This window comes from Hibiscus syriacus, unplaced genomic scaffold (assembly GCF_006381635.1).
Source record: "Hibiscus syriacus cultivar Baekdansim isolate YM2019G1 unplaced genomic scaffold, ASM638163v2 tig00110415_pilon, whole genome shotgun sequence".
In the NCBI taxonomy this organism is placed as follows: Eukaryota; Viridiplantae; Streptophyta; class Magnoliopsida; order Malvales; family Malvaceae; genus Hibiscus; species Hibiscus syriacus.
Genome location: NW_024062729.1, coordinates 53,842 through 68,850, shown reverse-complemented (window position 1 = coordinate 68,850; position 15,009 = coordinate 53,842). Strand labels below are relative to the sequence as shown.

The following is a 15,009-nucleotide window of genomic DNA, read 5'->3' as shown; positions in this document are numbered from 1 at the left end:
GGCATAGATAAACGTATCATAAATGCAAAGAACATGTTACAGAGACATAATTATTCTTATTAAAAAATTAAAAAAAAGATAATTGACGGAACCCGATGGGCGGTCGAAAAGTTAGATTGATTAATAAAATTAACACATGTCGTAAAGAAGAAGAAAAAAAAAAAGAAGAGAGGAAGAGAAGAAAGCGGCTACATCCTTCAAATTTCTTAACATAAAATAATTGTATTTGAATGTATTTAAATTTACAATCTTCAACAAATATAAATCTAATTAAACTTCAGTTAATTAAAAAATATAAATATTATATTAAAGCGTAAGTGTGGTTAAGAGCAAAAGAAATTAAATATATGCACGTGATGTGAGTTTTGCAGCTTCAATTCCCTCCATTTGAACCCTAGCCCACACCTTTCATATTTTTAAGCCCACTAGGGGAACATCAGAGTCCATAGTTATGGTCTTAACCTATTTATGGAGTTATTTACAATCTTACACTCGAGACGTACTCCAATTCCCACTCCTTAGGCTTGTCCCCCACATTTCTATACTGCTCAACGCCTTCGCCGCCATCATGTGTCCGTCACCGTACACGTGCCTACAGTCGTTGATGTTCATCCGGCTGAACATCGTGGCCGATTGACGCTCGCCGGTTCTGAGTCTTGGTCGTAGAATGAACGGCTGGGCGTGTCCAGGTCCGACCGCGACCACCAAGCTCTCGTGAGGACCGTTAACTGCATTGAGAAACATGTAATCATTCGCCTGGATGTTCTCGTTTGACTCCTCTGCTTCTCTGCAGTGCCATTTTTGGGTCTCGGATCTATATTCGAACACAACGGGAGTGTTCTCCACTAACTACTCCACAGAGAAGTGCCACGAGGACCTAACGGGCATGGGGGGGATCTTCTTAACTGCATTGTTAACCAAATTAAAGGCAATAACTGCCTTTTGATTATTCGAACCAAACAAGAAGATATTCCCACTCACCGTCAATAAGTAAGCATCCTCACCCGGGTAAAAAAGAACTTGTTTCATCAAATCATCGATACAAATCTTGAACCAACGGTTGGATTGGTCCGAAAACTATGGATCGCGGCATCACGACGCCAACGCTTATTGTAGACGAACAACCAAGTGGCTGACCTCGATCGTAGGTTGCACTGCCGGATAAAGTCCCGGTCGGATATAAGATAAGCAAGGAACTTGTTGACCAATTTCATCCGAATGATCTCGGGCAAAGCCAAGGAGAAGAGGATGCTTTGTATGAGTTCAGAAGGGAGGAGACAGAAGCCGAGGGTGTCGTTGTTGGTGCCTAAAGTTTGACATCCATCCATGTTTCTTTTCTCCAGCACCAATAATTTGGTCTTCAAAGGGTTTATAAATAGAAAGACCAGTTTTGCTTCAGACATGATGATGACGATGATGATTATTGTATATACATATATATTTTAATAGAAAAAAGAAGACAAAGTGTCCAGCAAGGAATCCCATGCGGATAGCGTCATGGTCAGACAAATGGACGGTGGGGTATGGTTGAAAAAAGCACTGAAGTAATTTGATTGGAAATCGACGTATATGATTGTCGTGGAGAGGTGAGTCACCTTTTTTTTTTAAATCTAGTTTTGATCGTGATGTTGTCTTTTGATCGACGTATATGATTGTCGTGGAAATCGGGTATTTTAACGACAATAACGAACAACAGAAAAAAAGATACGGGTGCTTAATTTCGACCTGTGCAGCAAAACGGGTTGCTTGCTGATGTTAACAGCATGCATGTTCTATGTTTCATGTCGAGCTAAACCTAGGTTATGTGGGTTTCAGGGGTTCAAAATTCAATGAGGGTTGATCTGTTGCTTTCTAGCAACTATTTGGGGATCGGCTTTTGGGATATGGCAAGCGGATTAGATTTGTGTTCCGAGAGTGCTTCCAGGTTAACCCGAGAGAACAGAGATTCTCAAGGGCCGCTTAAACGAAGAAAGGATCGCTTTACAAGATCAAGCCAGGAACACAGGTGAGAAGGATGTTTTGACATTGAAAATGCAGGTTTAGGCAGGTTGATGAAGGGCGTTCAAACCACAAGAAACGCTCAACATGGCCTACGGTCATTGCCGGGGGCAGATCTAAGCAAGGACAGGCAAGGGCAGGTTTCCCCCTCGGCTCCTTAAACTATGTCTAACTTGAGCGCTATTTTCTGTCCCGACCACGAATATAGAATTCGGCTTTGCAGATCTATAATAACCAAACATAAACTATCCAGTGCAGCATGAAATGATAATCAACTGAAAGTGTGTGTTCATCAGTGCATATCTGCAAATATTATCTACTTATGGGAGCATGGGGATTGTCTACTTTATTCCAAGGTAAGCAAGCTTCTTTAGAATCTCAGGAGAGTACTTGTGTCAAAGTCCGAGCCCAACACTGCACATGCCGATCAACGGCATTTGTTGCGAGATGCTGATCAGAACATCGGTTAATATAACCAAGGCTCACTGCCTTCTTCACTAGCATACAGCACTCGAGCCATATGACACATTATAAATTCAGAGTTCAAACTATGGCAAAAGTTTGTAGCCGATAGCCGATGTCAACATCAATATTTAAATCAAGGTCTCCAGAATATCTACGAACAAGGAACCGTAAAGAAGAAACAACAAGATACAAATTCCGCGATTCTGAATGAGCCACAAGTACAACCAATTGATTAAAAAAACTTGACACCAATAGTACATAAAGCAACAAAAGAATGCCACGATATCGTCAATACCGAATTCGAAACATAATGATTCATATATCAACAAGTGCTAAAGGGCTAAGAGCTAAGCATGTTTAAATTCTAAAAATTGGGAGACTAGAGATTCATGAATCCCAAGAGTCTTCTTTCTTAGTGGCCAAAACAATGAAACATAAGAAACAGTACTTCTCATACAGAAACATGTTTACCGGATACAGTCTTACCTTGATCATCTTCGACATCATCATTCTCGTCCTCATCACCTGTCTGCTTAGATGCTATTGGTTCACGCGGCGGTCCAGTGACCGACTGTTGATAAAGAATCCCTCCCGCCAGCGTGAAGAGGAGGCAAACCAAACCAAAAGGAGTGGCATGCTTATCCCAAATCAACACATTGATCACAACCGTGAGGAACTTATTAACCACACCAGTCACGGTAAATGCCGTGGCGGAGATCGCCCTCCTAGCTGCAAATCCAAAGAAACTAATGAGCAAACCAAACAAGCACGACAAAGACACCGCAGTGAACGACACAGGTTCGAACCAATCCCCTGCATTGGCTCTCAAAGCAGCAAACACATCTCTGTATTCTCCCGTCAGAACCCAAAACATCGGCGCCATCATCAACGATAACAAGTTGTTGTACAAGACAAAACCCCAAGTATTCAACCCAAGATTCATCACCATATGCTTAATATAAACCATCTCAGTAGTAATGGTAACCAAATAGGCAATCGCCCACGAATAGGCGGTAATCGTAAACGCCGAATCGGTAGCCACATAGCCAACAGCACCACCCAGAATGATCAACAAAGACATAAACGTTAGCTTCGACGGGAAGGGCTGCCGCCTAAAGGTCGTATCGGCTATGGCAACCAAAAGGGGTGTCAAGGATCTAAACACTATGAAGGTATCGACATTGGCATGGAGCAAAAGATTGGTGTTCGTGAAGATTGCGAGGTAAAAGACAAGGGCAGCAGGCAAAAACTTCTTGGCAATATCCAAAGTGAAAGGATCATGATGTAAAAACCCAAACTTTCCCAAAACCCAGACTCCTAAAGCAGAAGTCAAGTACTGTAATGAAGTCAACAAGCCCGGGTAGTTGAATTTGGTTATTGCAAATTTGTTGATAACAGCGAGTAAACTTGAACATAGTGCATAACCAACAACCAAACTGCTCGTAGCATAGTATTGTTCAGTGGAATCAAATCTAATTGTCGACATTTTCCCTTACTAGCAAACACCCAGAAGCTAATGAGTAGATCTTAATCAAAATTGAGATATGGAAGATGCATAAGTCGAAATTATGACAAAATAAAGAAGAAATCAGATATGTGTACTGATCTAGTTAAAGAAAAATAATACAGATTTCAAAGACGAATAGATTTCGAAACAGAGTAGTCACCCACAAGAGGAAACAGTGAGATCTTGGGGAAGCAGAGATCGAAATGAATGATTGTGATTTGTGAAAGAGCTTAAGGCAAATACTACAAAGCAAAAACCGCGTTTTTTTATTTGGTAATACTGGCGAGAAGGACAGCGATGGAGCCATTGTTTTCCCATGACAATAAAAAGCGAAGCGAAGAACGAAACTTCAGTGCTTCAGAATGATTTGAATGACAAATACGACGGCGTTTTCAGAGGCTAATGGGGAGGAAAACACGATAAACTACATACATGACCACTTAACTATAGTCGAATTTTAATTTTATCGTTCAAACACTTAAGTATTTAAATTATACAAATCAAGCTAATCATGCGATTGACTGAGAAATTGATGCGATAATTAATAAAATTACTATAATCATACATTTAATTTTTATGGATAAAGTATACAAATGATCTCCGATTATATAATATTGTTTTCTTAAGTCATCGACTATTAAATGTTACAGAATGAACCTCAACTATAGGATGTTGCTTTGTTTAGTCCATTGACTGTTAAAAGTTACACAATGATCATTCGACTATTCATTATTTTCATGATATTGACCTGATCCAAAAATCAACCAATTTGATATTGATTCGAAACGAAAAATAACTTATCCAATAATCACCTGACCCGAAAATTGACCCAACCCAATACCCGACCCGATCCGGTTCACCGTACACCCAAACTAGATCCGAACCAGATCCGATCCAGTATGAACAAAGTTAAACCGAATTTAACCAAGACCCGAAATTACCCGACCTGAAATGACATAACCAAAACCCGATCCGAATGACTCGTTTGCCACCTCTAATCACACTAGGCTCATTAAATTATCAATACCTAATTAATTTTTAACTCAAATAAAAAATATACATCTATTATATTTAAATTAACCTAATTATAATAATTATAAAAAAAGTGGTTAATTCGATTAACCGACCAAAATAATCGAACTTTTTTTTTGGTTCGATAAAAAAAGTTTGATTCAGTTAAATGTTAAAGAAAAAAAGTTCGATTAATTTAATTAATGATAATTCGATTCGATCAGCCACCGAGTAAACCATTTGAACACCCCTACTCATACCCCCTACTCATGGCAATTACTGGTGATGCTTTAAAGATCAACATCACCACTAGACTTGGCAAATTTGACTCAAACCCAATTACTCGAACCGATTTGCCCACCGAGTCCCGAGATAGACCCGAACATGATGATTCAATTTGACTCGATACCCGAAAAAACCAAATCGAACGAAATCAACCCAAATTTTAGCCAAACCGAAAGTAACCCGAACCAAACCAAAACCAATTCCAATTTAACCAAACCGAAAGTAACCTTAACCAAATCGAAACCAATTCCAATTTAACCAAACCGAAAGTAACCTGAACCGAGAGAAACCCGAACCGATAATAACATCAACCAAAATTAACTCGAATTTAATTTGCCCAAACCCATTTTTTTTTTACAAAAATATATTAATAATTCTATATATATTTGATTTGACTTTTACCCAACTCAACCTGAATTGACATGAATATTCAAAGTTGACCCAAATCAAAAATTATTGATCGAATATTGACCAGACCTAAAAAACAACTGATCCGATATGACCCGACCTGAAATCAACCGATCCAATATGACCCGACCTGATACCCGAACCGATCTGACTTACTATAGACTCGAATAAAACCGAAACTCGAAATGACCTGACCCAACTTAATACAAACCCGAAATGATCCGATCCAACCCAAATCTGACCCGAATTAAGTCTAAACCGAAATAACCCGAACTAAACCCAACCTCTAATCACCACATTGGGCCCTCTAGTTCTTCCAATGTCCGAACAGCTGCTTTTCTTTGCTAAATTAGCTGGAAAGAAGCTTTTCAAGATGAATATCAATACATTCATTCCACTCTTTACCGGTTTGACAAAACCTCGAGCGGTTCCCTTTGGTATGGATTGGCGTATACGGAAGCTAAAGGTAGTATTAGGTAAGGGTACAGAACATGGCAAATAGCATTCGGTTGGGGATTCAAAAGCAACAATGCAGCCTGTGACAACAGAATTAGGCCATGCATTGATTCGAGTTATCGGGACACTAGAACAAAATTTGATCTTCATGCTCATAAGAGCAGCAAGCAAATGCAAGAATAGTCTGCAGAACAAACGATTCGATAATAAAACTCATGAGATAACATCTAATATTATACCACATCAATGACCTTAAAGCTAGTTCAATGTGTTAACTATTCAAAAGCAACCAGTTCAGTCAATCTGTAAAACAATGCCACTACCGTCTACAAAAACGAAAAATAAAATACCAGTCTAGACCTAAGTTTCGACATTAACTAAACGCATAAATGCGCTACTTTAAGCTTCAGCCTATTGTTTTTAAGTTTAAAGCTCACAGCTAAGAAATGCAGCCGAGATATTGGCATGGCAAATCCCTGCAAGCAATAAAACATCAGTCTATTCCTTGGATGACTTGTTGATGAGTGACTTGTGGATATGAGGGATCACACCACCACCGGCAATGGTTCCCTTAATCAGGGTATCCAGTTCCTCATCACCGCGGATCGCAAGCTGCAGGTGTCTGGGGGTAATACGTTTCACCTTGAGATCCTTGCTCGCGTTTCCGGCCAACTCCAACACCTCTGCAGTCAAATATTCCAGGATAGCAGCAGAATAAACCGCAGCCGTGGCTCCTACTCTCCCGTGTGCCGTGGTCCTTTGCTTTAGCAGACGATGGATACGACCCACCGGGAACTGCAGGAGATACAATATATAACATATGAAGCTCCAACCTCTAGTTATACCCAAAGTTGTGATTCACAAAGAACAAACAACACAACAGAGACATATAGAACCTAGTATTCGAATCGAAACATTCAGATTTACGATTTCGATTCGATCTGCATCCTAAGTAATGGAATCACAACAGATATACAGCCTTTTTGAGCCAGTTCCATTTCCAAACTACCATAAATTGTTACTGCTAAACATGCGTAAGACCCCAAGTAATTAAAGACCGTTAATCAACTCAAGTTCAAACACTAATCCAACCCCCATCGGCCCATCCCATCAAAAAACAACAAGGCAAAAAACCCAGATAAAAAAATCACAAGGGGCAATGAAAAGGGAAAAGAAACAGCACCTGGAGACCAGCTCGAGAAGAACGAGAGATGGGTTTTTTCTTGTCTCTGTCCTTGCTGGAAGCGAGGATTTTTCCGGTGGTCAAACCTTTGGCGCCTTTCCCAGACATCTTTCCCGCTCCAAAGAGAAGAATTTAAGCCGAGAAAATTAGAGATTAACGGAGAAAGAAAACAGAGAGAATTTGGTTGGAAGGCTAAAGGTTAATGCTTGCGGTCTTAGACTCGGAGATAAGAAACAGAAAGTATTTTATATATTCCAATCAAGATGAACTCGCAAGGAAAGAACAGACCTTTACTGAAGTAGCCCTCCCGTTTCTTTAAATTTACGATCTTGATAAATCTTAGCGGGTAAAATAATAAATTTAGCCCTCGCTTTTTACTTTTTTTTTTTAAACAATTTTATACTATTTTTAAAGATAAATTTGACTATTATGTTTTTTTAATAAATAATAAATTATCGTTAAAAATTTAACGCGTTTAGTACTTAAACTATCAGTTTTGATCTGTTTTAGTACCTGAACTTTATTTTTCAAACCTTAACGTTAAATTTCAAACGGGATACTAAAATCAAACAAAAACTAAAGTTTTTAACGGCCGGGTACTAAAATAAAACAGAAATTAAACTTTAGATATGCTTTTGAAAAATTAAAAGTTTAGGTACTAAAACGGGTCAAAACTAATAATTTAAGTATTAAACTCATAATTTACCATAGAAATATTTACAAGGTTAACTACGCATTTAGTATCTAAACTATTATTTTTTATCCGTTTAATACTTCAACTTTTTTAGAACCATAACTAACATTTAGTTTTTGTTTCATTTTAGTATCCCACTGTTAAAATCTTAACATGTCTAGTACCTAAACTATCAGTTTTGGTCTGTTTTAGTACCTAAACTTTAAACAAAAATTAACATTAAGCTTTTAACGGGGTACTACAATGAAACAAATCTAAACTTTAGATAGGTTTTGAAAAAATTGAAAGTTTAGATACTTAAACAAACCAATACTGATAATTTAAGTATTAAACGCGTAATGTACCCTATTTATAATTTCTTACAAGTTTTAAAATAATTAAAATGGTCAATAAAACAAATTCAATGTATATTTATTTGTCTACCAAAACGAACTGAAACTGATAATTTAATTACTAAACTTCAGGTAGGCTTTGAAAAAATTGAATTTTTAGATACTAAAACGAGCTAAAACTGATAATTTAGGCACTAAACTTTAGATAGATTTTGAAAAAATTAAAATTTTAGGTACTAAAACAAACAAAAACTGATAATTTAGGTACTAAACAAATTTAAGTTTTTTTTTCAAATTTAATAATGCATGTTACAATTACAATAATCGCATTATTAGCAACGGCGGGTCCACAGTATAGACTTAGAGTAGGCACAGAAATAAGAACGATTACAAAGATTGTTACAAAGTACCAATGGCTTGTGGTCACATTACTGAAATTTTCCTCAACATTCTTTGATTTCTTTATACACATTCAAACTTGGTAGGGTACCATAGTCTTCTGAATATATATATATAAACGAGTATCATTGTGTCGGACGCATTTATATCCGAAGACGACGGGTTGCAACGGCTTCGATTTGGGAGGAGGAGAGTTAGGAAAGTGCACAGATGGTCTATGAATGCCCGTCGTGTCGGAAGCTTTGGCTGCTAGGCTCTTCTTGTTGCGTTTGGTCCTGACTAACGAAAACAAGATGGTCACCGTCTCTTATCACCGCAATGTCGTCGATTTCGGCTCCTTTGCTCGTAATTTTAGCCCTGGAGATCTCTAATTTCTTAGCACCGATGTCGAGTAGCTCCTGGAAGCTCCCGGGAAGTAGAATTAGTTTCCCGGCGGTTTCTCCCTTTTCCGGGCAACTAATGACCACTCTAGCGGAGTTTAAACCAGAATGCTTGACACTCTTTGGTTGATGAACGGACAGTAGCATCTCTCTCTCCACGTTGTGTGCGGATGACATTATGCCAAACAAAGAGTTGTGGAAGTTACTAGTCCTACGTCTCGGACGGGATTGGCCCCAGGATCCATCTGTTTCCGGGGCTGCAGGCCGGATGACCGGCTCACTTGTAAACCTCCCGAGATAACGTGGTTCCTGCTTTTCCGTAACTGACATGATAGATGGAGGTTTCATCTCTTTACTCGATTCGAAGAAGGTCTTTATTTCTTCATGTCCTTGTTGCTCAGCTAAATCCCTTGGGGTCCAGTGATGAACATCTGGCTTGTCGATGTCGGCGCCTTGCTCCAGAAGGAATTTGACTATTTCAATGTTGTCTTCACAAACTGCAACATGAAGAGCCGTGTAACCATTGATCCTCGGGCATGTGATGTCGCCCCCGTATCGAATAATTTCCTTCAGCAAATCTAAGTTATTCTGCTCGGCAGCGGTGCACGCAAAGTGACCTACATCTCCGGCATTTATGTTTCCCCCGTTTTCCTTCAGCAGTTGGGCGACGGTATCATGGCCACCTAACATTGCCTCCCATAGCGGGACACTTCCTTCTGAGTCTGCAGATAGAAAATCGAACAAACCAGTTGAAACATAAAATATAACTCAACACATTCCGGCTTGTTCGGTGTTAATCACCGAACCGATTAACGAGAATCGAAAAAATTTGACCCAAATAAATATATGGGCAAACTTATAGCAGGAAGGACATGAATCATCACATTCATAGACAAAAAAAATGGCATGATAAAATATAAGACAGGAAAGTCAACTGAAAAAAAAACATGACAAGATAATTTTGTTTGACATTTTTGGGCACATTGTTTAAACAAAACCTGGGTTCCAGTCATCTTATCCAAGAGAATTATATATATATATATATATATATATATATATATATATTTGAGTTCTTGTTGGGAAAATAATTGACTAAAAAATGAGGATGACATCGAACAGTTGCAGGCCAATATTAAAACCAGAAGAGCCGAGCTTAGCTCGATTGGTTTTTCTAACATGAATTCAAAGTGGAATTATTTGATCAAACCAGCTTCGAAGTAGAAGAGCTTTTCGGTTTCGGTTTCGTAAGAAGTCAACACCATAACATCATCATTCATCTAAATTATGCAAATAGAAAATGCTACCTTTCATGTATTCCTATGCATAATATTTTATATGTGATACCAATGGCACCTGTAGGACCAATGAAAAAAGAACTGCGAGAATCGCCTGACGGAAAACAAAAATCAACGAAAAGGACTTGAGAATACCTTTACAGTTAGGGTGCGTTTGGTTCACGGAATGCAAGATTACCAGTGGGAATAAAAGATTACCAGAGAATAGGATTACTGGGAATGTTGTATTTTGTGTTTGGTTGGTTTAGCAGGAATGTAAGATTACCGTGTTTGGTCAAAGGAATAAAAGATTATTGGAATGTATATTTGACCAAATTGTCCTTATTATATATTTGTATAATATTACAAATTGTAAAATATTTATATATTTTCTTTAAAAAATTAAATTCATAATATTTATATAATTTTTTTACAAAATTAAAAATATAAAAAAATGTTTAATGAAAGGGTAAAAAAAATTTAACCCCTAAACTTCATATAAAATTTTAATTATAGATTTTTTTTGTAAATCTAAAATAATTTAAGGATAAATTTGTAATTTAACCTTCGTAGAATTTTTATTATTCAATGACAGAAGAAGGATATTTTTGAAAAAAAATAAAAATTTAAAGGCATTTTAGTCCAAAACGCCGGTAATGTTACAATACCTAAGGGAAGGGAGGTAATGACATTCCCGGTAATATACCCCAAAAAATCTACTATTGGTAATAAAACATTACCGGGAATGAGATTCCCAGCCAACCAAACATAGGAATGTGGGATTCCCATCCCATGGGAATCCCACATTCCTTGAACCAAACACCCCCTTAGGATCTGCACCGTAAATCCAGCAAGAGAAGGACGCAGTTCTCGCTTCCTTTGGCCGCTGCTATATGCTAATTTTATAGAAAAATAAAGATTAGAACTACAGTCCTGATAACTTAGGGACATGACCAAATCGAAAGCCGGAGAATTTCACAAACCAGAGCTGTTCTTCCATTGTTGTCCGACTCGTTAGGATCTAGCCCTCTTTTCAGTAGCTGATGCAACAACAAGTCATCTCCTCGGAGTGTGGCAAAGCAAAGATTGAGAGGTAGATCCATTCTACCCCGGGCCAGCATGTTCTCCGTCTCGATTAAGACTCCTTCCATAATTGGATCGTTCATGTCTTTCAAATGCTGCCCCGAAAAAGGAATTCCAGGAGTGCAGAATAAGTGAAAAGCTTATTCTTCTGCATATTTAATCTTAGTTTTCTATCTACAAATTTATAATGAAACTAGCACTGACAAGATTAGTCACTAAGTCATATTGTACAAGAAAATATACCTGAAGGAGATTATTCATGATTATTGTACCGTCTCCAACATTGGCCTGAATAATATTAAGGAACGTAGTTCGGTTTAGACGTAGTAGTTGGCACAATCGTTTTGTGCGCACTGTGAAGAGCTGTGGCCTATAACAAAGTACACCTATCTCACCACAGATATCACCTGTTTTTGCCTCTCCGATGACCTGAAACCATTGGCATTTAATTCAGTTACCATTCATTCATTGATTATCGATCGATAAAGATAGTGTTTCAGTGATGCAACTTGCCTGTTCAACTCCATTTTTGAGAAGCAAAAGATCCTGAGAAGCAAAGCAAATCATCAAGGACCGTTTTCAGAAGAAAAAAGTTTTGATAACATGAATCATTCAACAGAATATCCAGAATTTTGATCAAGAAATAAGGAGCTTTACCACAGCACCGGTGACAAGGATGTAGAAATCTGTAGGCGCTTCATTCTGCAGGATGACGTCTTCTTTTGGAGGAAAATATTCAGCTTTCATCTCTGAGACCTTAGAAATTTATTCACAAATACGGATCAAGATATCAGAAAAGAGCTAAAGATGAGAATTTCGGTACAAAAGCTTAAGAATGTTTCTAGTAGGTTACCAGTTGAAAAAGCAAGTCATTAGAAACGCCACGAAACAAGTACACCTTATCCATAAGAGAGTAGAAAAGATAATGCGAAATGCTTGAACGGATGGCTTTAGGAAGGGAATCGAGAGTCTCTTGCTGCTGCAGCCCCTCCGAATCTGTCCTGAACTTCAGACATAGATGTGCCAGCATCTGGTCTTGTAGGCGAGGAGGCAATTGATTTCTTTGAGCAAAACTCGAGGCAGCTTGAATGGTATCCCTCTGAGAGCCAACAGCACAAGAAGGAACGATTATCAAAGGAAAATCCTATATTGGTGTGGACAAAATGCATAATTGAGGGAACTCAAAAGTTGAAACACACACATTGAAAAGAAGAAAAAATAACTCAAGCTAATCGATTAGTTAGATAAACTATAATATGTCACTTACAAATCTTCTCGTTCGGCTGGTTCCATGGACAACCAAGTTGGTCATGTTACCGATCAAATATGCTGTCATCCCAAGGTTGAAAAGCATGTAGAAAATGTCAAATACCATCTCTCTTGTATTCACAGGATGCAAATCCCCATAGCCAACAGTAGTCAGTGTGGTGATAGACCAGTACATCGATGTCACATACTGAATTGACAAGCTCTGTTCCTGGAAATTGTCTCCCAAAGATGCTCCAATCCATGTTCTTCCCGGGTCATGATATCGTGCAGCTATAAGATAATAGAAGCATCCGGCACAATGAACAGCAAAGAGAGTAACCTACAAAAACCATCCAGAGCATCATGAATCGTGCCTTACTAGAAACAAAAATCATGGCTAATCGTCTAGCTTCTTTTTGTAGTACTCACACAAATAAGTTTAGCACATCGAACCCAAAAGTAGTTGTAGTTCTTGTCTTTCTCCAATCTATTGAAAAAGCAAAACAAATAATCATGCCACAATCAAACAAGTGAAGGTAATACACAAACTTTTAAACTTAATTAAGTTACAAAGTTCAGCTGAAGAAGGGAAAAAGGAACTCCAATACCTTGAAAACAAGGCACTAACTCTGCGAAGACGCCAAAGGCGAAGCATATTAAACAAGCCATAAGAGCGTAGTGGCTTAGGGGAGATCTTCTGAGCAAGTTCGGATGGTATCGTGGATATAATGTCGAAAACCAACCAGGAACTGCCATACTTCCAAGCAATCTTCTTCTGATCATCAATGAGTAGATAGGTAGTTTTATCCATGTATGCAACAAAGAAGGTGAGAACAATATCCAGGGAAAAGAATCCATTAACAACATTATCAGTAATGGAGAGTGGCGCCTGCGGCTTCTTAATGAATCCGAATTCAAACGGCGATACCCAAGCAGTATAGACAACCAGAATAACCAGCGAAGTCTGCCATATCCTGCAAGAATCGATATAGTTATATGCCGACTTCGAATTCGCATAAAACGTTTCGAAACCACTCGATTAACAACAGAAACTGCAAGGACAAAGGACAACAGTGCATACAAGTTTCTAAAGATTTCAGCACATCAAGACCCTAAAGTTTGATATTAAAATCATTCTTTTGGAAGAGAGAGGAATCAAACTGAAGGTCTTTTAAAAGGAAAAGTAATATTATCAATAATTTCAGCAAAGCACCATAAGAGATTCTGATTTCAGGATGGTTCCTCTTCATATACCCAACACGTATAACAAAAACATAAATCTTACTAATAAAAACAAAATGATAACAGTAACGAACTAACAAGAAACAAATGGAGGAAGGGAAAAAAGAGTCAAATACCAAAAGAAACAAACAGTTGCATTAATGTGAAATCAGCATCAAAGTCCTCTACTCTTAGCTTTTCTCGCTAGAGAACAGAGTGTAAACGAGAAGAAAATGGCAAGCTAGCATCGAAGAAATCAAAAACAGAAAACATTTTTTTTACTTCGTATTTGCCAAAACGAGGCCCACGAGATTCAATGCCGTGATTTTCCCGCAAAGAATAAAGATGAGCTTATTATACCCATTGATGACCATAATCCCCCACAGTAACAGACACCTTGAGTCAAAACAACATTAAAAAAGAAGAAGGAAAAAACAAGAAGAACCCATAATTCTAAAGCATTCAAAAGATTGCAGAAACAGTGATGAAGAACAACCCAGAGTTATAAAATCAAAAGAGAAAAAAAGAAATGAACCCTTTTGTTTTATATCGACCTGTAATGACGATCGTAAGGTGAAAGGATGAATCTCCTAAGCTTGACACGGCGGTTGCTTCTGGCGCCGAGCGAAGGAAGTATTCCGGTGGATAGACTGTAATGGCTGCTGTCTCTTGAGAGATGCTCCACTTCTTCTTGCCCGCACACTGAGACCCTGAATACGCCTCTGTTTCTTATCAGAGTATCCATGGTTCTCGAGCTCCTCTCTCTCTCTCTCTCTCTCTTCACCGCCTTATTCTCCTTCGAAAACGCAGCTCTCTAATGGACCTTTTATATGGTTTAAATATGTATACAATTTATATAAGCTGATTAGCTGACTAAATTTGGTTGGTGTGTGTAATCATATAATTTCCATATTGTATTTATAGTTCATGCTGGATTTACAGTATTCAGTCGCAAGATTCATTACTATTTCAATGAATAAAAGTAAATTACATTAAGAAAAATGAAAATAAAAAAGGGAATATATGTATGGAAATAGTTTAAATAATTATAACAAAATCAATCTA

At 38.0% G+C, this 15,009-nt stretch overlaps 3 protein-coding genes and 1 pseudogene across 3 annotated transcripts; all 4 read right to left on the bottom strand.

Moving 5' to 3' along the window:
- Nucleotides 1-657: 657 nt before the first annotated feature.
- On the bottom strand, nucleotides 658-2,211 carry LOC120124159 (annotated as a pseudogene).
- A 486-nt stretch (nucleotides 2,212-2,697) lies between these two features.
- Nucleotides 2,698-4,205, bottom strand: LOC120124256 (GDP-fucose transporter 1-like). Its single transcript, XM_039142953.1, has one exon. The coding sequence runs from the start codon at nucleotides 3,947-3,949 to the stop codon at nucleotides 2,915-2,917; it is 1,035 nt and encodes a 344-aa protein (XP_038998884.1). The 5' UTR covers nucleotides 3,950-4,205; the 3' UTR covers nucleotides 2,698-2,914.
- Nucleotides 4,206-6,332: 2,127 nt separating this feature from the next.
- Nucleotides 6,333-7,537, bottom strand: LOC120124257 (probable histone H2A variant 3). The gene is made up of 2 exons (XM_039142954.1): nucleotides 7,314-7,537; nucleotides 6,333-6,925 (listed from the first exon to the last, which is right to left on the bottom strand). The coding sequence occupies exons 1-2, from the start codon at nucleotides 7,419-7,421 to the stop codon at nucleotides 6,629-6,631; spliced, it is 405 nt and encodes a 134-aa protein (XP_038998885.1). The 5' UTR covers nucleotides 7,422-7,537; the 3' UTR covers nucleotides 6,333-6,628.
- A 1,315-nt stretch (nucleotides 7,538-8,852) lies between these two features.
- LOC120124258 (potassium channel AKT1-like) lies at nucleotides 8,853-14,795 on the bottom strand. Its single transcript, XM_039142955.1, has 12 exons — nucleotides 14,499-14,795; nucleotides 13,332-13,697; nucleotides 13,153-13,210; nucleotides 12,743-13,063; nucleotides 12,329-12,574; nucleotides 12,133-12,231; nucleotides 11,989-12,021; nucleotides 11,719-11,904; nucleotides 11,376-11,570; nucleotides 11,237-11,288; nucleotides 10,549-10,572; nucleotides 8,853-9,840 (listed from the first exon to the last, which is right to left on the bottom strand). The coding sequence occupies exons 1-12, from the start codon at nucleotides 14,687-14,689 to the stop codon at nucleotides 8,954-8,956; spliced, it is 2,658 nt and encodes an 885-aa protein (XP_038998886.1). The 5' UTR covers nucleotides 14,690-14,795; the 3' UTR covers nucleotides 8,853-8,953.
- Nucleotides 14,796-15,009: the final 214 nt, after the last annotated feature.